The sequence below is a fragment of the Gigantopelta aegis genome, chromosome 3 (assembly GCF_016097555.1).
Source record: "Gigantopelta aegis isolate Gae_Host chromosome 3, Gae_host_genome, whole genome shotgun sequence".
Classification (NCBI taxonomy): Eukaryota; Metazoa; Mollusca; class Gastropoda; order Neomphalida; family Peltospiridae; genus Gigantopelta; species Gigantopelta aegis.
The window spans coordinates 70,069,487-70,092,152 of NC_054701.1; the positions used below are offsets into that span (position 1 = coordinate 70,069,487).

Sequence of the window (22,666 nt, forward strand, 5' to 3'; positions counted from 1 at the left end):
CAAAAATTACCCACACCACACCAAATATGATTTTTTTAAAATTCAAACTCAATTTAAAAAAAAGGGTAAAACATTTTATACATTGCCTACTGATATCCAAAGGTACAAAACCCTGTTAACACCTAACAATTAAATGTTTTATCTACTCATTTAAACTTACATTTGTACATGTGCACACAAATATTAGAACATTTGTGTGTATGATCACCCTCATATCCAACCAACACCCCATAATTAGTACACCACTTTTGGTATATTGGTATTTATCCAGCAATCACTATATACACTGGAAAAATATGATGACTAGATAATATCTATATTTTTGGTCACTGACCAAAAATATAGGTCACATGTCATAAGCCTGCTTCGACTCGAGTATTTCAGAGTAGTTTTCAGTAAACATACTCTTTAAATCAAGTACAGTAAATACAAATAACTTTTAATTTTGCGATAACAATACAAAACTTGTACATTTATTTATGAATTAGAGTTTACAGTACAATCCGTGGTAAGGTACATACATATACTATATAAAAGACCTCTTGCATCATTTTCAAAGGAAGTAGCTTACATGTATGTAGTTGCAGGTTTTTCTCTTCCTTAGCCAAATGTCAAGCTAATCACATGTTAAATACTGAAAAGGCATAGTTTAAAATATGCTGAAGTTACATTAAATAAATATTTACTTTCATTTCTTAATCTGTATCAGGCACTAAAGTAGCAGGCAAAATGTTAGTCAACACCATCGCATTGTTATTAGAAATATTCAATTGTTTTGCTAAAATTATATTACCAAAAGCACTTAGCATTTGTTAATAAAATATTAGGTCAAGTGTATAATTTGGAACCTTTTCGAATGACAATGGAGCATAAAAGAAACCCACTCTGAAATGTATTGATAAATGTCCATCTGCTTTGCCCATATTAAACTTTTCTTTTTTCAGAGAAAGGAGAATTCACTTCTCACTTCCTCACTCACAGGGGAGGGATTTAGCTCAGTCGGTTGAGTGCTCGCTTGAGGTGCTTGCGTCACAGGATCGAACCACCTCGATGGATCCATTCAGCCGATTGGTTTTTTTCTCTCATTCCAACCAGTGCACCACAACTGGTCAAAGGTTGTCGTACGTATGTGCTTTCCTGTCTGTGAGAAAGTGCATATAAAAGATCCCTTGGCTGCATTAAGAAAAATGTAGCGGGTTTTCTCCGAGTACGAGTCAGAAATGCCAAATGTTTGACATCCAATAGCCGATGATTAATTAACCAATGTGCTTCAGTGGTGTCATTAAACAAAACAAACATTTCTTCTTCACTCACAAAAGAGTGTGTGCTCTGTACAGTACCTTTCTATCGGTGTTGAAGGCGACCACCCTGTAGTAGTTGACTCCGATCATGTCGTAGAACTGTTTGATGATGCCGAGCGGGCTGCAGTGAGACACGAACGAGGCAATCACCTCGGACAGCTTCTCCGTTCTCGGAATCACCGAGTCCTTCACTTTGTTGTGGATTTTTATTGAATCCAGCATTTCCGTCAGCCATAACTCAATGTCCACCTGAAATAACAAGTCAAATAAACAGAGGATTCGTCACAAGTGTTTTTTAATATGGAAAATATCAATCAAGTCTATGTTAATCAGTATTTGTCGAGGCCTCGACAAATACCCATTAACTAGACAAGATTGATATTTTACATATTGAAAAACACAAGTAGTGAATTCTATTTATTCTATAACACTTCTAAAATAACATTTTAATTCAATTTTTAGTAAATCACAGTACTAAATTCGCTGCCATCGGTAATATGACATCATCAAGATTAGCAGAAATTAGTTTAACGACATGCATTTTGAATAAATCTTTAAAAACATTACACTCAGGTACACAGGTCTTGTTGGCTTGTAAGCAAATGACCCATCCACAGCTACACATTACCTAGAGACCATACAAATTTGCATACAATTATTAACTGGGTTAATACATTCAAATTATCACATGGGTTTATGACATGGATATCATGGATAAGTTATAGGATAAAATCAATTAATCAATCAATAACAGTAATTGAAGTTAAGTTTGCTTTGTTTCACAACATCACTAGAGCACATTGATTGATTAACTATCATTGGTTATGGGATGTTACACACTTGGTAATTCTGACTCATAGTCATCAGAGGAAACCCTCTACATTGATTGATTAACTATCATTGGTTATGGGATGTTACACACTTGGTAATTCCGACTCATAGTCATCAGAGAAAACCCTCTACATTGATTGATTAACTATCATTGGTTATGGGATGTTACACACTTGGTAATTCTGACTCATAGTCATCAGAGAAAACCCTCTACATTGATTGATTAACTATCATTGGTTATGGGATGTTACACACTTGGTAATTCTGACTCATAGTCATCAGAGAAAACCCTCTACATTGATTGATTAACTATCATTGGTTATGGGATGTTACACACTTGGTAATTCTAACTCATAGTCATCAGAGAAAACCCTCTACATTTTTTCATTAGCAGCAAAGGATCCTTTATATGCACTTTCCCACAGACTGGAAAGCACAAATCAATGTCTTTGACCAGTTGTGTTAAACTGGACAAAGGCTGTGGTATGTGCTACCAAGTGTGTGACATCCACTAGCCAATGATTAATTAATCAATATGCTCCAGTGGTGTTGTTAAACAAAAGAAACAAACTTTGACCAGTTGTGGTGCATTGGTTGGAACGAGCAAAAACCCCAATCAGTTGAATGGATCCACCGAAGTGGTTTGATCCTGTGATGCAAGCACCTCAGGTGAGAGCTCAAACAATGAGCTAAACCCGCCTCTAACAGTAATTCAGTTTGTGGCTTGGTTTTAACGAGGCTAATTTAAAGATGCGGTTTATGTAAGGACGTAGTTCAGAACTTTGCCTAATTTCAAGGGTTGTGTATAATAGGCCGGAAAATATGGTATGTAAAAGGACTGTCCTGTGTTTGCTGCCATTGTAACATATTGTGAACTCCATTGAAAATGGAGCAGCATTCACTTGATGTGGTCAATCTAGGATCGATTCCCATTAGTAGGCCCATTGGGCTATTTTTTTTGTTCCAGCCAGTGCTTCACAACTGGTGCAACACAGTCTGTGATATGTACATGTATTAGTGTCTGTGGAATGGTGCATATAAAAGATCTAAATATATATGGATATATACAGTAGAATCTCGTTGGGTCGAACTTGAAAGGGGTCGAATACACCACAACGCTCAAACCAAAAACAAAGTCCCGAGTTACACTTACACGTTGTTGACCGACTGGTTAGGTCGAACTACCCGATGGGTTAAACACTTCTTGAGCACCAACATGGTTCAAGCCAACAGGATTCAACTGTATATACATGTACATGTGGTACTAACCTGCAGTTTCTTAAGCAGCTGGTCAGCAAGTTCTTTCTGTGGGTTGAATGATGTATTCCATATGTCAAGTTCTGATAGGTGAATTGCAACACTAAAATTAAAAACCAACATGCATTCTTTTATATAAATTAAGTGTCAAAATAACTAAACATTACATACCAAATAGCCATAACCACCAAGTAGTCATAGCCATAATCACTAAATAGTTGTAACCACCAAATAGTCATAACGACCAAATAGCCATAACCACCAAATAGCCATAATCACTAAATAGCCATAACCACCAAATAGTCATAATCACGAAATAGCCATAATCACGAAATAGCCATAATCACCAAATAGTCATATCGACCAAATAGCCATACCCACCAAATAGCCATAATCACTAAATAGCCATAACCACCAAATAGCCATAATCACTAAATAGCCATAACCACCAAATAGTCATAATCACGAAATAGCCATAATCACCAAATAGCCATAATCACCAAATAGTCATATCGACCAAATAGCCATAGCCACCAAATAGCCGTAACTTCAGTCATTCAACAAATATTCGTTTCCTTTTCTAATCTTCTCAAATTCGCTTATACAAGACTGTGCAATTTAGGCCAGTGGCACCTCAGGGCTCACACTGGAAGGATTTTTTGTTTAGCCAATTTTCATTTATAGTATAGTATTTCTTTGAAAACGATTAAAATGTGGTTTATTTGAGGAATATTTTATTAGCCAAAGAATACAAATTGTAGCCACTTTGTTTAAAACTTAGCAAATGTACAGGGTGAGCCCTGCACCTACAATGTACATGTAGTAGCTGAATAAATACATCAGAGAATGTCGGATATCGATGGGAGTGGTGTAGTATACTCCTCCAAAAAAGTTAAGGATCATATATTAAATACAGTATATAATATTTTCATATATAAAGATGAAAAGTGTTATTTTTAGTTTCACGAGTAAAAATGAGATACCGTACTTTGTGTGTAGATTGTTTTACACGATTATGCACAATTTGCATGTGCGCACCTGGGCCTTGAAGCGGCTTGGATGAAACTCAGAGTGAACACGCACTGTTTTGAAATCGCAAATTGAAAGCTGTGGTGAAATTGAATGTCGTCAGTTTGAGACTACACATCGTTTAATGTTAAAGTTCAGTTACAATGCCACCACGACACCATTTGACAATTGAAGAGCGAGGCAGAGCAATCGGAATGCTTGAAAGTGGTCAAAGTCAAAGACAGGTGGCTAGAACACTTGCAGTATCACAAAGTGTTATTTCCAGATTGCAAACACGTTACTACAATACTGGACAATTGCGTGATAGACCCAGGAGTGGAAGACCGTGAGCTACAACACAGCGTCAAGACAGATTTATGGTGACATTGGCTCGTCGAAATCGTTTTGATGATGCTGCAAACCTGAATAGACAATTCTACCAGGCCACTGGAGTCCGCATCACCCCACAAACATTGAGAAACAGACTCCATGCAGCCAATTTCCGAGGCTGTAGGCCAGCAGTAAGGCCAATACTGCTCCCACGTCACCGTCAAGCTCGATTGTTGTGGGCGAGAAACCACGTCAGATGGCAACGTTGTCATTGGCATCCTGTTCTGTTTACAGACGAGTCAAGATTTTGCTTGGACTTTAATGATGGCCGTAGGCGTGTTTGGCGTCAACCTGGAGAGTGATATGCTGACTAACATATTGCAACACTATCGGTTTGGTGGGGGGTCAATTATGGTATGGGGTGGAATATCTTTGGATGGTCGTACAGACTTATACGCCATCAGGAATGGAGCTCTTACCACAATTCGGTACAGAGATGAGATCCTTCATCCATTTGTGAGACCGTTTGCAGGTGCCATTGGTCCTGAGTTTGTGCTAATGGACGATAACGCACGGCCACATAGAGCACAAATTGTGAGGGATTACCTTGAAGAAGAGACAATTGAAAGAATGGATTGGCCAGCTGTTTCTCCCGACCTTAACCCTTTCGAACACATCTGGGATCAACTTCAGACACGCATTTCAAGACTTGATAACCTACCAAGAACCATAGACGACCTTGCAAATGCTCTGATTAGAGAATAGCAGAACATTCTACTGCAGGACATTAGGCACTTGATACAGAGCATGCAGCGACATTGCAGAGTAGTGATTAATGCTTGTGGTGGTCATACCCGCTATTAAACAGCAATTAGTGAACTGACTTTCACACATAATGAAAATTTCTGTTCCGCTGATCACTGAAAACCAGTATGAATTTTGTACGTGTTTTCATTTTTATCAGAATTGTTTGTTTAATCACATTTTATACAGATAACCACATGCACAAACAATTAATGAATAAATAATGATAGTTGAAACCACATTTAAGCCTTTTATCTTTTCTGGTTCTGATGTTATGTTCAAAGTAAATACCGATCCTTAACATTTTTGGAGGAGTATATATCAACTACATATATAAAGTATCTGGTCTTGCTATTGGGCAGAAGTAGCTTATGTTGTGACAGCAGGTTTCCACTCTTACTATCTATAGACTAAATATGAAAATAACCAGGTGTTAGACTCTAAAAAGTTGCAGTTTAAATGTAAGGTGTCTATAAATGGTTATATCTTAACCATAAACTAAAAGAACCTTCTCCATAAACTAAAGTGCTTAGTACCTGTTTTCATACCCTAAAAATCTTCTTTCTTTTTTGTTTAGATACATATACTCCAAAAAACCTTTTCCATACCCTGAAGGACCTTTTTCCATACTGTAAAGAACCTATTTCTAGTCCTAAAGAAGCTTTTCTCCATATTCTAAAGAAATGTTTTTTTCATACTCTAAAACAATTTTCTATACCCTAAAGATATTTTTCCAACCCAAAAGAATCATTTTCCATTCCACAAAGAACCTATTTCCAATCCTAAATAATTTTTTCCATTTCCCTAAAGAACCTATTTCCAATCATGAAGCTTTTCACATACCCTAAAGAACCTTTTTCTATACCCTAATGAGCCTATTTCCAATCATAAAGAACCTTTTTTCCATACCCTAAAGAACCTTTGACAATCATAAGACTCTCGGCTGATGGTGGGAAGAGACCTGGCAAGTTGTCCACTTTGTCAGTGAGAGACTTGATGTACTTCTTACTGGCTTTACAGAACAGGCTCACCTGGAGGTGGATAAAGAGAAAGTCATGGACATGAAACACAACAATTAGGACCAATTTCTCAAAACAATGTAAGCTTAGTTTTTTTGTGTAAATGTAAGTCTATGAAAGAAAAACAATTCTTATAAATACAAATCCTTATGAAGGAAGCTGAACCAACCTTGCATCAAGCGAGCGCTTTACCACTGGGCTATGTCCCACCCCATAAAAGAAAAACAATTCCTTATGAAAGTCCAAGTTGATGTGTAACTCTACATATAAAACAATTCCTTATGAAAGTCCAAGTTGATGTGTAACTCTACATATAAAACAATTCCTTATGAAAGTCCAAGTTGATGTGTAACTCTACATATAAAAAACATAAAAAAAAAAAAATCCAGGTTAATATCTTGAAGCATTGCAAAAAATAAATCCAGAAAACTATAAATGTAAATCGGACAGATGAACAGATAGATGGACAGAAGGATGGACAGATAGAGACAAAATCTATAGTCCCCTTTTGGATGGACTGGTAGCGAACAAAGAATATCCGTACTTATCTCTGTGCTCCGATACTATATAACCGTAACAGTCGGTGGGCTCATTGGGCTATTTCTCGTTCCAGCCAGTGCACCATGACTGGTATATCAAAGGCTGTGGTACATGTATGTGCTATCCTGTCTATGGGAAAGTGCATATAAAAGATCCCTTACTGCATTAGCAAAGATGTAGCAGGTTTCCTTTGATGACTACCAAATGTTTAACATCAAATAGCCAATGATTGATTAATCAATGTGCTCTAGTGGTGTCATTACACAAAACAAACAAACAAACAAAATATAACCATAATTAAAATGTACTGAGTGCATGCTTCAATAAAAACATTTCTTTCTTTCTAAAAATATGCTGGAGATTGCAGCAAGGGATCTTTTATATGCACCATCCCACAGACAGGGTAGTACATACCACGGCCTCTGATATACCAGTCGTGGTGCACTGGCTGGAACGAGAAATAGCCCAATGGGCCCACCGATGAAGATCAATCCCAAACCAACCACACATCGAGCGAGCGCTTTACCACTGGGCTACGTCCCACCCACTTTTAACACAAGACTTGCCTCAATGTCAGAAAGTGGCATTTTCTCCAGCAGTGTCTTGTCCACCAGGTGGCGTGACAACCAGGTCATCTGTACATCCTCCACCATCTTGTGCAGCACCCTGTCAGTGATTTTACCAACTTCATTTTCACAAGTTTCTGCCAACTCAAGCAGCACTGTCAAGTCTCTGATTAAAACAAATACTCAATTACTTAGAGTTTATTCACAAAGGGAATCAACTTACACCAAAATAAATACTGAAATACTTACAGCTTATTCACAAAGGGAATCAAATGACATCAAAAAACATACTGTAATACTTATAGCTTATTCACAAAGAGGATCAACTGACATCAAAACCAATTCTGAAATACTTTTTAGCTTATTCACAAAGGGGATCAACTGACATCTAAGCAAATTCTGAAATACTTATAGCTTATTCAGAAAGGTGATCAACTGACATCAAAACAAATTCTGAAATACTGATCGATATACACTCAAAACTGGACCCTGAACAAATTGGAATTTTGTCCAAACTGGCTAAATTTCCTGGTCCTGAATTTTCTAAATTCTAAAACGTGACCTTCTGAATACCGGATCCTGTCCCAACATGATCCTATTTAGACAGGTTTCACTGTATATATAATTTTTATAATTATATTATTCACAAATGGGTTCAAATGACACTAAAACAAATACTGAAATAGTTATATATTATTCATTCACAAAATGCTTCAATTATACAGCAAAACAAATACTGAAATTACTTTAATATTATCCATAAATGGGACCAAATGACCGCAAACATATATTCATTCACAAACAGGTTCAAATAACACAAAATTAAAACCATTTCATGCAGTAATTTGTATCAAAGATGTTAAGATATACATACAAAATATTCTGTGACAGTTTTGATATTCGATTGGAGACAGCAAAAATATCCAACAACCGTCTGCTGCTTGTAGACAAGTTAATTTCATTAGCATCCGATTCCTGAAATGTAAAGAAATATCACGATCTGTACTGACTCTGGTCTGGGTACTCACTGAGCCATGCATGACACCAGCCCCAAGTTCAGCCAGCAAACATTTGGTTTACCGTAAAGCGCACAAACCAGTCTGGCGGACATTTTTTTCCGCTCGATCTGGCTGAATGCATGGCACCAGGTGTTATTTATGGTTATATGGCGTCAGATATATGGTGAAGGAACTATATATGGAACATATAGACAGACAGAAAGATAGATGGATGGACAGACAGAAAGATAGATGGACGGACAGACAGAATTAAAACCTATAGTCCCCTCTGGCTGGGGTGGTAGGGAACTATAAGGAGTTTATATATTCGCCAGCAGAGGCTGCCACTGAACCTGCCAGTGGTGGTGAGAGGTAAAGGTACAGGTAAAGACACCACTAGAGCACATTGATTTATTAACCATCGGCTATTGGATGTCAAACATTCTGACAAATAGTGTGCTACATTTTTCAATTAGTAGCAAGGGATCTTTTATATGCATCATCCCACAGACAGGATACCACATACTATGGCTTTTGATATACCAGTCATGGTGAACTGCCTGGAACAAGAAATGGGCCCACTGATGGGGATTGATCCTAGTCTAACCGCGCATCAAGCAAGCACTTTACCACTCAGGCTATGTCCCGCCCTGGTGAGAGGAGGTTACAACTTTCATCAATATACACTCTTAAGCTGGGGGGCGAGACATAGCCCAGTGGTACAGCGCTCGCTCGATGCACGGTTGGTGAGGGATCGACCTCGTCGGTGGGCCCATTGGGCTATTTCTCGTTCCAGCCAGTGCACCACGACTGGTATATCAAAGGCTGTGGTATATACTACCCTGTCTGTGGGATGGTGCATATAAAAGATCCCTTGCTGCTAATCGAAAAGAGTAGCCCATGAAGTGGCAACAGTGGGTTTCCTCTCTCAATATCTGTGTGGTCCTTAATCATATGTCTGACGCCATATAACCATAAATACAATGTGTTGAGTGCATAGGTTAAATAAAACATTTCTTTCTTTCTCTTAAGCTGTATCCAAACTGGACGCTTGCGATACGAGGAACTTGATAATATTTATATCGTAACCAGATGCAACCATAACGATGGTCTCCATTTTAAAATTGTTATTGACAGTTGAAGCCACCAAGTAAAAGTTGTTTGATTAATTAATATATGTTTATCGCTCGTGTTGCGCGATAAAAAAATCGAAACAATTCCTATTGGTATCGTGTTGCGCACTCGACTACATCAATCAAAAATGTTCTCACGTTGTACACGTCCAGTTAGGTTACAGGTTTAGTCTCTATCACTAAACTATATCCCATCTCTGGATTGTCTTTCATGAGAAAAAATAAAACATTACCTTTGCACACTTGTCTGCATGTTTGTAAACATACATTGAGGCTTGATAATACTCCTCATGTGTGAACATTGATGCAACATCCTGCAAGAGAAGACATACATACACTGTTAAGGTGTAGAAGAACAAACTACAGACTTTCATTTCTGAGGGGCACAAACACAACTGCCCATTAATTCACATATTCCTAAGTATTTTGAAGAGTGCAATTTTTCATTCACCTGCTACTACCACTGCTACTACTACTGCTGCTACCACTGCTGCTGCTACTGCTACTACTATTACTACTACTACTACCACCACCACCACAACTACCACTTCTACTTACATACCACTACCACTACTGTTATACTACTACTACCACTACTACTACTACTACTACTACCATCACAACTACCACTTCTACTTACATACAACTACCACTACTGTTAAACTACTACTACTACCACCACAATTACCACTTCTACTTACATACCACTACCACTACTGTTATACTATACTACTACTACTACTACTACTACTACTACTAAGTACTACTGAGTACTACTACTACTAAGTACTACTACTACAACCACAACTACCACTAATATGACATACCACTACCACTACCATTACCACTACTATTTAAAATATATGTTAAAATATCAGTCATGTCATTTTTATTGCAAAAATAATACATTTATACCAGACCATCAAATGTGCTTATGATCAAGTATTAAATGACTCATACCTGTTTGTACAACAGTGCCAACTTCAGCAAGTATAAAATGGCTCATACTTGTTTGTAGGACAGTGTCAATTTAATTTCAGCAAGTATAAAATAACTCATACCTGTGTGTAGGACAGTGCCAATTTGAGCAAGTATTAAATGACTCATACCTGTTTGTAGGACAGTGCCAATTTGAGGAAATATAAAATAACTCATACCTGTTTGTAGGACTGTGTCAATTTCAGCAAATAGAAAATGACTCGTACCTGTTTGTAGGACAGTGGCAATTTGAGCAAGTAGAAAATGACTCATACCTGTTTGTAGGACAGTGCCAATTTGAGCTGACATTGACCAACTGGTTTGGTTCGACTGGACACACTGCCAAATGAAAACACATCAAACCACCTGTCACATCCTTGATTGGGAATATCCTAAAAATTAACATAACACAAATTATTAAAAACTTTCGAGACACATTTTTTAAAAATCATTTTGTTTTCGTCTGAATATTTTATGGCTTGAAATATCACTTTCTCCTTGAAAAAAAATAATAACAGTGAACTTTTTTGTTTCAAATTTATGGGCTAGTTGAATAACTTTTTTTTTTTCTTTTTTCTTTTTTTGCAGTTGTATGCATTCAAAATAAAGGTGTGGAGGTTTTTTTCCATTTTTGAATTAGATTATTGTGTTCATCCAGTAACTGTCAATTGTAATTGTTTTGTTTTGTTTAACACCACCAGTAAAAACACATTAATCAATTAACTAATCATCAACTACTGGATGTCAAACATATTGTAATTCTGATACCTAGTCTTCAGAGGAAACCATTCAAACTTTTCCATTAGCAGCAAGAGATATTTTATATGTACTTTCCCACAGACATGACAGCACATACCACAGCCTTTGATTTACCAGTCATGAGACATGGACTGGGATGGGAGAAAACCCAATGAGTCTGGCAAGAAGGTTCGACCGTATGACCCAAGAACCTCAGGTGAACACCCCACTGATTAAGCTAGATCCTGCCCCATCAGCCACAATGTCAGCAATATGCCTTCAAAGAGACAGTCCTGAGTTTACAACCATTGTAAAATGTTTCCAACCAATAGAGCCTTTTCAATGATGTAACATACCAATTAAATATATTTTCTTATTTAAAATATCAATCTCTGTATTTACAATGCTGTTGAAAAGGGTAACATTATGTCTAAAAAGAAGTAAAATTTTTAGTCTATATTTTCCCAGACTGGATTTTACCTCCCAATAATTTTGTACATATGAAAAAATATATATAACGAATTAAAGTAAAAACTGAGAGCTACAAACATTAGTATACGACTGCAAACACATTTAATATACAGATACTGGTATTCTAAACAAGAAAATGTATTTAGTATGAAATGGTAGTCACCAACAAAGCTCTGTTATTGCAAACATCTTACAATGGCTGCAAACTCAGGACAGCTAGTCCCTTTAATGTTTTTGATTTTATTTTCCTCAACTGTTTAATCAGTTATTTCACTTACTCTGATTGGAACAACAACTCTGCCGATACATCCGGGAATAGGACATTCATTGTCAGTTGAAGTGTTCAAGATACTTTTAAAGAAACTGAAAGAAAAACATATAAACTTGTTATTATATTAAATTCAATAATATTAAATTTACTTTTATGAATTACAGTATTATGAGAGTGTAAGTGAAAATGCTGGTTTTAACTTTAAATATGTCATATATGATATTGTAAACTGTACAAAATTCTGACTTGGTTTAAATTATGTGAATTTTAATTTTATTTTTCTCAGACAAAAATGCCAATTTTAACATTAAACATGTACAAAAACTGATTTTTTTTCCTTACTTTGTTTAGATTATGAATTTTTTTTAATCTAATGCCAATTTAACATCAAACACATAAGTACATATGTACAGAGACCAATACTTGTTTGTTTTAACTTTCTGATGTGTGTTAAATTACATGCTCTATGAACCTACCTTTTCAGCTTGTTAGTCTTGTCAGCTTGTTTGTCTGTCGAGTAGGCTTGCTCCTCATCACACAGACAGATGTGCAGTTCATCGGACACTATGTCCTCCACTTCCCTGAAATAACACAATAAGACAATACAGTAGGGAAGGAAATAAATGTTTTATTTAACGATGCACTCAATACATTTTATTTACGGTTATATGGCGTCAGATAAAATATGGTTAAGGACCACACAGATATTGAGAAAGGATCCTAACTCAGTCAATTGAAAATAGCTTTCAGGAGAAGAAGAAGGTTATAGCAGTCTTCATTGATCTCTCAAAGGCCTTTGACAAGGTCTGGAAGGATGCACTCCTGCTGAAGCTGCTGAATGCAGGAATAGCAGGCAAAATATACAGCTGGATCAAGAGTTACCTGCAACACCGAACAGCCAAAGTAAAACTGAATGGATATCTGAGCCACCTCATAAAGATCAAACAAGGTGTGCCACAAGGTAGTGTCATATCTCCAACTCTCTTCACAGTCTTCATCAATGACATCACTGAAAATCTGTCCAAACATGTCTCCAGGGCACTTCATGCAGATGATCTCGCAATCTGGAATGTAGCAGAAAACACCAACACTGCCACAATCTGCATGCAAGATGCTTTGAATTCCATCAGCAAATGGGCATCAGACTGGTGTGTCGCTGTAAACAGCAAAAAGACTGTAGCCACCTGCTTCTCTCTCTCTACTACCAAGGAAACCTTCAAGTTAATGTCAGTGAAAAAGAGCTACCCCAGGAGAACACCCTGACTTATCTTGGAGTCAAGCTAGACAAACGGTTAACGTGAAACTCACACATAAAAGAGGTTGAGAACAGAGCCACAAGAAAAGTCTCTCTCATGAAAAAGTTGGCAGGCACCAAATGGGGAGCAAACAGCAAGATCCTACATCAAGTGTACACAGGAGCTGTCAGACCTGTTATGGAATACGGATCATCAGCCTGGGCAACTGCTGCAAATGAATGAATGAATGTTTAACGACACCCCAGCACGAAAAATACATCAGCTATTGGGTGTCAAAGACAAACACCAACAGACTGACAAAGGAACACAGGAATGCGCCTTATAACAGGTGGTATGAAAACCACTCCAATCAGTGCACTGGAACAAACAACAGGACTGCTGCCACTAGAGACACGAAGAGAGGAGAAACTCTTAATCATTGCCGAGAAACTAAAGAGTCTTCCATCTCACCCAGCACATCAACAACTCCAAGAGCGAACAAAAAAACATTTAGAAACGAAGCAGCATAAACCATCTTGCCAAACAGCTTGGACAAACATACTCTGATATCCTACCAAGGACACCTGAAGAACGGGAACCCTTGATAGATGTAAAGGATTAGACAACATCATCAAAAGATATAACCATTGTAGAGAATGTTCCAGGAATTACCAAGAAGGGAGAACAGTCAGATGCCATTCTAAAGTCTCTCACACTGGAAATGCTTCAAACTGAATGAATGAATGAATGAATGAATGAATGAATGTTTAACGACACCCCAGCATAAAAAATACATCGGCTACCGAGTGTCAAACTACTGTAATGAATGAATGAATGGGAAATGCTTCAAGACAAGTACAACACCTCACTGTGGACCCATGTCCACACAGCTGGCTCAACTGAAGAGGCAGTAAAGAATGCTGGTAGTGGTGTCCACATAAGATTTCCTGATGGACGAGTAACTTCCAGATCATACCCAGCAGGAAAACAGTCAACAAACTTCAGAACAGAAACAAATGGCCTTCTTAAAGCCACCAGAATCATCAATTTGGAGAATCCACTTCTATCACATGTTGTGTTCCTGACAGATTGCAAATCCCTCACTCAGAGCATACAGTCACCTGAAGAAAATCTAGTAATAGCAGTTCAACAGGGACTGGCTGACCTTTCTCTACACATGCAAGTTGTAGTTCAATGGGTTCCAGCACATCGTGGTATTGCAGGGAATGAACATGCTGACAGGCTAGCAAAGGAGGGAAGCACAATGGAACAGCCAAATCACCCAATCTCCTTCAGAGAGACAAAAACCATAATTAAGAGAAAGTTCTGATGTACCCACGCTACAACCAAGGATCAACTCCATCATCTGGAGAAATACCAAGAGACAATCATTTTCAGGCTAAGAACCGGTCACTGCCATCTCAGATCCCATATGTACCACCTGAAACTGGCAGACACTGATGAATGTCCATGTCAAACAGAACCACAGTCCCCAGAGCACATCCTGCAATTCTGCCCCCTCTACGATGAAGCCAGGATAAAGCATTGGCCGAACAGAGCAACACTGGCTGTCAAGCTTTGGGGTTGCAAAGAAGACTTGACAGAGACAGCACTTTTTTTTTATCACCACAACTGGACTCCAAATCTAAAGCATGATCAACTATAGCTTGTACGCAGAAGAAGAATTGAGAGAGGAAACCTGCTGTCGCCACTTCATGGGCTACTCTTTTCGATTAGCAGAAAGGGATCTGTAACATGCACCATCCCACAGACAGGGTAGTATATACCACAGCCTTTGATATACCAGTCGTGGTGCACTGGCTGGAACGAGAAATAGCCCAATGGGCCCACCGACGGGGATCGATCCCTCACCAACCGCGCATCGAGCGAGCGCTGTACCACTGGGCTATGTCTCGCCCCCAAGCTTAAGAGTGTATACTGATGAAAGTTGTAACCTTTGATATACCAGTCATGGTGCACTGGCTGGAATGAGAAATAGCCTAATAGGTCCACCGATGATACAGTAGGGAGGTCATACATCTTATGTCATATTATGAGTCCAAATGGTCATAATGTTCAGATGCACGTGCAGGAGGGTTTGGGGGTCAAAACTCCTCCTGCTTCAAGAATACTAGAATCTGAGAAGCAGTTCTAGAAAATATAGACTAAACATTTTACTTCTTTTTAGACATAATGTTACCCTTTTCAACAGCAATGTAGAAGACAAACATGGATGAAAGTATATATAGGTTCACTGACATGACAAGACATCCTCATACTATTAAATATAATGAACACCAATATGCTGGTCACATGACAAACAGATTCTTACTGTGAACACAGTGAACACCCTGACTGTATATGTTCGCTTATATGACAAGACAGCCTCATACTGTGAAACATTATGAACACCCTGCTTGTGTTTATCTTCATTTACACCTCAAAATAACCTTCTACTCATATAACAATAGTTGACTTCTAAACAGTGGCGGAATGTAACCCAGGGGTAAAGTGCTCGCTCGATGTGCAGTTGGTCTAGGATCGATCCTTGTCGGTGGGCCCATTTCTTGTTCCAGCCAGTGCACCACGACTGGTACATCAAAGGTTTTGTATGTGTTATTCTGTCTAAGGGATGGTGCATATAAAAGATCCCTTCCTACTAATGGAAAAATGTAGTAGGTTTCCTCTCTAAGAATATATGTCAAAATTACCAAATGTTTAAAATCCAATAGCCGATGAATATGTAACAGAAAAATCAACCTCCATTGAGGGGTTCAAATCATGGACTCTCAGTGCGAGAGTCCAAAGTTCCACCCAGTCCCTACGTCGGCTCCAAATTTAACAGATAAATATCAACCTTCACTGAGGGGATTCGAACCACAGACTCTCAGTACGAGAGTCCAGCGCTCTACCAACTGAGCTAATATGGAAATGTCCACTAGTTACTGCCAGAAGGAGCATTGTATACCAACACTACTACAATTAATAAATCAATGTGCTCTAGTGCTGTGGTTAAACAAAACAAACTTTAACTTTATCTTATAAACATGTATAAAAATAATCAATACCAAAACTACTATGCACTCTGGGTTTAGACTGAATCCACAGTATCATATATGTTTATAGGGGTACAGAAATGAAAAATATTTCACTAGCCTGCCGGACCAGAACCAACTAAAATTTACTAGCCCACCAGAATTTATACTAGTCCGCCAGCCTATAGAACAATATATTAATGTTTAATAATATTATAATATGCACTGTCTTCACATCAAATAATATATATATATTTTTTTTTAATATTCTAATAAAGACAGTTTTACACAGTTCTTTCATATATATTTACAAAATTCAAAATTTATAAAATGAAACCAAAATACCGTCTGTCAGAAAAAGACAGATCGCCCATCAGACTGGTAGTTGCATTTTTCAACTCGTCTGTGAAATTTTTTTACTCCGATTTGGTGAGTGGGTGAGTACTTTCTGTACCCCTGTGTTTATAATACTTACAAAACAAATTCTTCATTCCATTTGGATGACAGCAAGCCTTTTACGGCCTGTGATCTCTGAACGTCTTCTTCGTATCTTGATGAGTTCTGCAAAACGGGACTATATTTGGGACTATTTTTGGGAGATGCTTTTGGCGACTGTTTGGGTGAAGACTTTGGCGACACCTTTGGTGACATCTTTGGCGACGTCTTTGGAGAAGATCTTGGTGATCCTCTAGATCTGTAAGGTTTACACACTGTCAGCAGACAGTATGTGGAAATATTGGGGGGAACCGAGCCTGAAATAAAGAAAGGAATGTTTGCCTAATGTGACCTTAGTGCATATTAAAATAGAGGCGGATCCAGAAAATCCATTTAGGGGGGTCCTCAGTGACATGTGGCTAAAGGGATTGCTCAGTTTCTCCAACATAAAAAAATAAAAATAAAAATATAACTCGCAAAATTATTAGGCAGGTCCAGGCCCCCCTTTGATCTGTCACTGGAAAGTACAACTACAGCCTGAAAAAACTACAGCCTAAACAAAATAAATATATATACAATAAAGTACACTTATAACAAACATGCTTAGAACGAATTATTGCATAGAACGAACTGATCGCAAAATTATGTAAATCGTAAAATGAAATAATAGTAGATAAAAAAATTTAAAAAATTGTTTTAAATAAATTTTTCTGTTAAATATATTTAAAAAAATTGTTATCAATGTAAACTAACAGTCACAAATTGTATAAATAATTTAATATTTAAACAAAAAATATTATAAAGAATTAAATAAATAGAACTATCAATATATAACCGTCACTAATTGTATAATATTGCATAGTATAGCAAAACAATTTTATACCTACTAAATGTTTTACTGTTATACATACATGTAGATAAATTACAAAACAATAAAAAAAACAATTGGTATCATTATAAATAACAGAAATAATACAGTTCAAAGTTTACATAGATCTTTTATCACACATGATTCATCTTACATAATGACATCATTTTCTCTGTTTTATTAAACACTGGCGTAGGAAGCAGGAGGGCACGGGGGCATGTGCCCCCCACTTTTCAAATATTTTGATTTATATTTGCTTTATAATAGTGTAAAAGTGTGTAAATGCAAAAACAGACTTGACCAGATATCCCATCTGTTCAGAAATTCTTCATATTTATTTTCATTACAGTATGATATTCTTTCTAAAATATAATATTTGTGTATATTATGTTTCAAATGCTCAAAAAAAAGGTAAATTTGTAAATTTAGAGTGATACATAAACTGTTTAGTCAAAATAATAATAATATTTGTTATTGTTTTTTTTTTTTTTTTGGAATGCCAAGAAGAAACTCTTTTGGAGAGAAACACATAGAGATACCAGTGGCTACTGATATCCATTCTTGCAAACGTTTAAGTATAGACTGAACATGAGTACAATAATAAAATAGCAGCAGAAAGTTTGAAACTTTTTTAAAATGATATTTCTGACACAAACAATCATGCATTATCACTCACCACCACGACCACAAACAACACAATCACCCTCACCAGTCTTCAGTATGAACAGAAGATGCAAACCAAATAGCTTTCATAAAAAGTTAAATATAAGAAGAAAAAAAACAGTTTTTAAAATATTGCTATCAGATTTCATTATCCAGACATGACGCAAATAATTAGGAAATTTACAAATTTATATTAGAAAAGTGAAAAGATGAAAATAAGAGTTAAAAAAGGATTTTTTGTTTTTTGGGGTGTTTTTTTTAAAAATCATGTTAACATTTTCTTTGTAACCACAATTTTGACTTTTGTCAAATAAAAACAGTTTTCTAAAATCTTTTGCATAAATATTACAAAAGAACTTTTTAAAAAATCTTTTTGTTTTGTTTTTAATCTGTTAATTTGTTTTACAAAAATTTTTTAGTTTATATTATTTAAATGATTTTATATCATATTTATAACTTTTTTATGGAGCCTCTAAGGGAACATGCTGAATTTTTTAATTTCTTTTTAAATAAAAAGCTTACAATAAATTAATGTTTTTCAACACACTGCAGTTTCCTACATGTTTAGTTCAATGCCATTTTCACCTCTGGATTACTTGAGAAAAGAGCTATGCTAAAAGTAGTGTACTAGTTGGTTTAAACAATATTTATTGCCGTCAAACTGCGGTTTGGGATTGGCCAACAGGCAAGAGCCTATATTAAGGCCTCTCCCTACATTTATAAATACAAGTTTGATACATCAAGATGACAGAAATAGTATAATAATTTAAATAAATTCAAATTAGCTAAGATGAGAAGAATGGAAGAGAGAGAGAAGAAAGGAAAAATAAAAATAGTTGTGTCGGAAGCAATTAAAGAAGAAGAATACTAGCTCGAAACATGGTAGTTACTACCATGTAAGATATACTTGTACAACCTTGTTGCAAGGTAGTTACCAGTTACCAGCTAGTTACCAGCTATTTAATAAGCTTGCAATTTTTGTTTGGGTACGGCCATGAAAGCAATGTATATGATGAGATCTATACTATGCGAGCGTCATAGGAAGAGAAAAAAATGTTCCTGGCCCAAAAAGTGGTATGGCCATGACTGTACCGGCCATACCGCTTCTGATGCCCCTGTAGTTATAAGTAGTCTCTATGGAATTGTATACTACAGCTAGTGAAAAGAGCTATGCTAATGGTAGTGCTCTACTTATAAATAGTATATGTAAAAATGCTTACTACAGTGAAAAGAACTATGATAAAGGTAGTGCAGTAAAAAGAGCTGTGCTGAAATAATTACACTAGTTGTAAATAGTTTGTGTGAAAATGCAATACTTCAATTTCTCACCATTTTTATTTTCAGATGTTTCAAAAAGTTCAGTGTGGACTATTTTCCCACCACCATTACGCTGGCCTTCACCTTCAACTTGGCCTTGTGATAGAGATTCAAATTGATTAAAGTCCAGTTCTGTCCAATGAGTGGTTTTGCCCAGTTCTGTTTTGCTAATTTTAGCAGGGTGGCTGTCTTGTGACCGAGAGGATCGCTTTAGCTTAGCTCTTCGTCGCTTGTTAGTGTCTTCAATAAATAGTGTGGCACTTTAGTGAACATATTTTTAAAAAGGGGTTTGTTTGTGGTAGGTTTTTGTTTTTTTCTTCTTCTTTTTTCCACTTTATGATGAACAAAGCAATGCTTTTTTTCTTTCATTTTTTATATCAGAAAAAAAATAATAATTCTGGAATTACAACACTGCTTTGACAAACAAGACACCATCAAGTTACATGCATCCATACACATATACATGCAAAAAACAATTACTACTGAAAACCCCCAGAAAGTCCACTGATGCTGTTATATGACATGCAAGGCTTCTAAAAATATTATAAAATCCACTAGCCATGGGATCAGTGATTTAAAAAATATACTACTCACAATTAAACATTCACTAGCCCTACTTTACTTTAAGTTAATATAATTTTACTAAATAACTTAATGAGATATTTATGCCACCTAAAGAGGGAAATAGATCTTAAAAACACTAACATTTGGGGGTTGGGGAGGGGGCAGGATATTCATATTTACAAAAAAATTTCATTAGCTGTCGGGAATGGCAATAGTAGTTATTTACTAGCCCGACATTGAATATCACTAGCTGTGGGAGTGGGGCTACCATAATCTAGAAGCCCTGGACACGGGCAAGTTTTCCACCACATGCTTTAACTTTTCTATCATTCTAGAAGATCATGTATAAGACAGTCTAAAACTCTGACAACAAAAAACTCATATAACTGGTTTTCTGTACATTGTGTCATGAAATGTAAAATTAATAATTACAGGTAGATATCATATTTTACTTACTTTTAGACTTTTTTTTATATTTTTACATTACACAAAAACAAGTTAATTGTATTTCATACAATTGTAAATAATAAAAATTTTTTTAATGTATACAGCATACAATTGTACTGTAATGATTCGAGGCCCCCATCCTTGACATTGCTCTTGTTTCTGGGGACAATAAAAAAAAAAAAAAAAATAATAATCAAAGAAATTTTTAAAAATAATAAAAAATTACATGTAGATGTTATATTTTACTTACTTTTAGACTTACTGGATATGTTCGTCTTCTTGGCTTCCAACAGGGTGACATTGACTTGAAATTTTTGGGGCTATAATATAAAACATTTTTTTGTTTTGCTCTTTTCTCTCACAGTTTAAGCACGTATGTAAACAAAATAATACACCGTACATCACCATAATTTTGGGAATATTATATACATTTTAAGCATATACAATGAAACCTCTCAAGACAGGACCCTTTGTAAACTGGAATTCCCTCAAAACCGGACGTTTAAAAACAAGTACAGAACTTAACCTCTCTAAACTGGATCCCTCTTAAAACTGGACATTTTTATTGATCCCAAGGGTGTCCGGTTTAGAGGGGTTTCGCTGTACATGTACCAAGTATGTATACAAAATAATATAAGTGATTACTCCTTGGCCCCTAGTTTACAGAACTCATATTATTAAGTTTCAAATCCATACTAACTGTGGGTTGTTTTTTGTTTGTTTTTGTTGTTTTTTTGTGGGGGTTTTTTTTTTGGGGGGGGGGGGGGGGTTGGGGGGGGAGGGTAACTGGGGTTTAATTTAAATGACAATTTTTCTTTTGGATACAGAGATGAAGGTAACTGTTGAAACTACCATGGTAAAACAGTTTGGTAGCAAGTGTCTGGCTTTGGCTGTTCCAGTATTTGTTTTCACCCTCGTATTAAAATTGAACTTTAATTAATACAATTTGATGGTAATTAATTTTCATTATAAAACTGCTTTTTATTTACAATGATTTTTTAAAAATGTTATGGCATGTGGTGTGTGTTTAAAATTTAATAATATTTTTATAGGAATTTAAGTTTAATTCATTATAGAATAACATTCCAATTCTTTGGACCCCTTTTGATGCAAATGGATTATAAAATGAGAAAACGTTTCATACCAGACAATTGTGTAAAGTCAGGGGTAGAGGCTGGGGAGGTTCTGGAGGTTATTAATCCAAAGCACCTTTCCCCCACCCCATTGAGATGAAACATTTATAGTGCAATACACATTTAGGCTATTTGTAATTTTGTATAGGAGTCCAAAGGAATTGTAGACAAAAGGTTTCACTAGGTTAATATTTGCCCCATCCCCGGTCCAGGTCATTCTAGGTAGGCCCTTGCAATCGATGAATGTTTGTCACAGCTACTCCCCAGCTTCATTCTCAAAGACTTCAGGAACATCTTCTTTTCCTACCACTCCTAATATGTTCTCTTACAGGGACAGTTTTTAAACACTAAGGCATATTTTTCACATAGACTCTAGTTTCAACCCATAAAAATGGACACTAAGTTTGGTTAATTTATAAACCTGTAACAAATTTGTATACAACAGAGTGAAACAAGAGTCTGTGATGCTGAAATACCCCTAAAAATAGACTAAAATACGACTCCATAACTGTTACTTTTCAGACGCACATGCATTTTTAAAAATATGAAAAATGCATTTTGTGGTATTAGAAACACCATAATGACCAAAAACACTTGGATTATACTGAAATTGATAATCTAAACAATAAAATATAAGTAATGTTTGATTTCAGTGATCATAAATGGCTCTAATAGTGAAAAATATGGCTTAGTGTTTAAAAACTAGGGTCTTTCTCTTTAAATA

The 22,666-nt window shown here is 36.3% G+C and overlaps 1 protein-coding gene across 1 annotated transcript in view; it reads right to left on the reverse strand.

Annotated features, from left to right (window-relative positions):
• LOC121368816 (protein unc-13 homolog D-like) overlaps positions 1-22,666 on the reverse strand; it is a 58,584-nt gene that overhangs the window by 17,176 nt on the left and 18,742 nt on the right. The window contains exons 4-15 of the mRNA XM_041493562.1: positions 21,060-21,129; positions 19,811-20,038; positions 16,991-17,267; positions 12,722-12,826; positions 12,253-12,337; positions 11,041-11,157; positions 10,021-10,101; positions 8,531-8,631; positions 7,657-7,822; positions 6,441-6,562; positions 3,402-3,492; positions 1,341-1,550 (exon numbers count right to left, since the gene is read on the reverse strand). Coding sequence (XP_041349496.1) covers positions 1,341-1,550; positions 3,402-3,492; positions 6,441-6,562; positions 7,657-7,822; positions 8,531-8,631; positions 10,021-10,101; positions 11,041-11,157; positions 12,253-12,337; positions 12,722-12,826; positions 16,991-17,267; positions 19,811-20,038; positions 21,060-21,129 — 1,653 coding nt within the window. The remainder of the gene's footprint in view (positions 1-1,340; positions 1,551-3,401; positions 3,493-6,440; positions 6,563-7,656; positions 7,823-8,530; positions 8,632-10,020; positions 10,102-11,040; positions 11,158-12,252; positions 12,338-12,721; positions 12,827-16,990; positions 17,268-19,810; positions 20,039-21,059; positions 21,130-22,666) is intronic.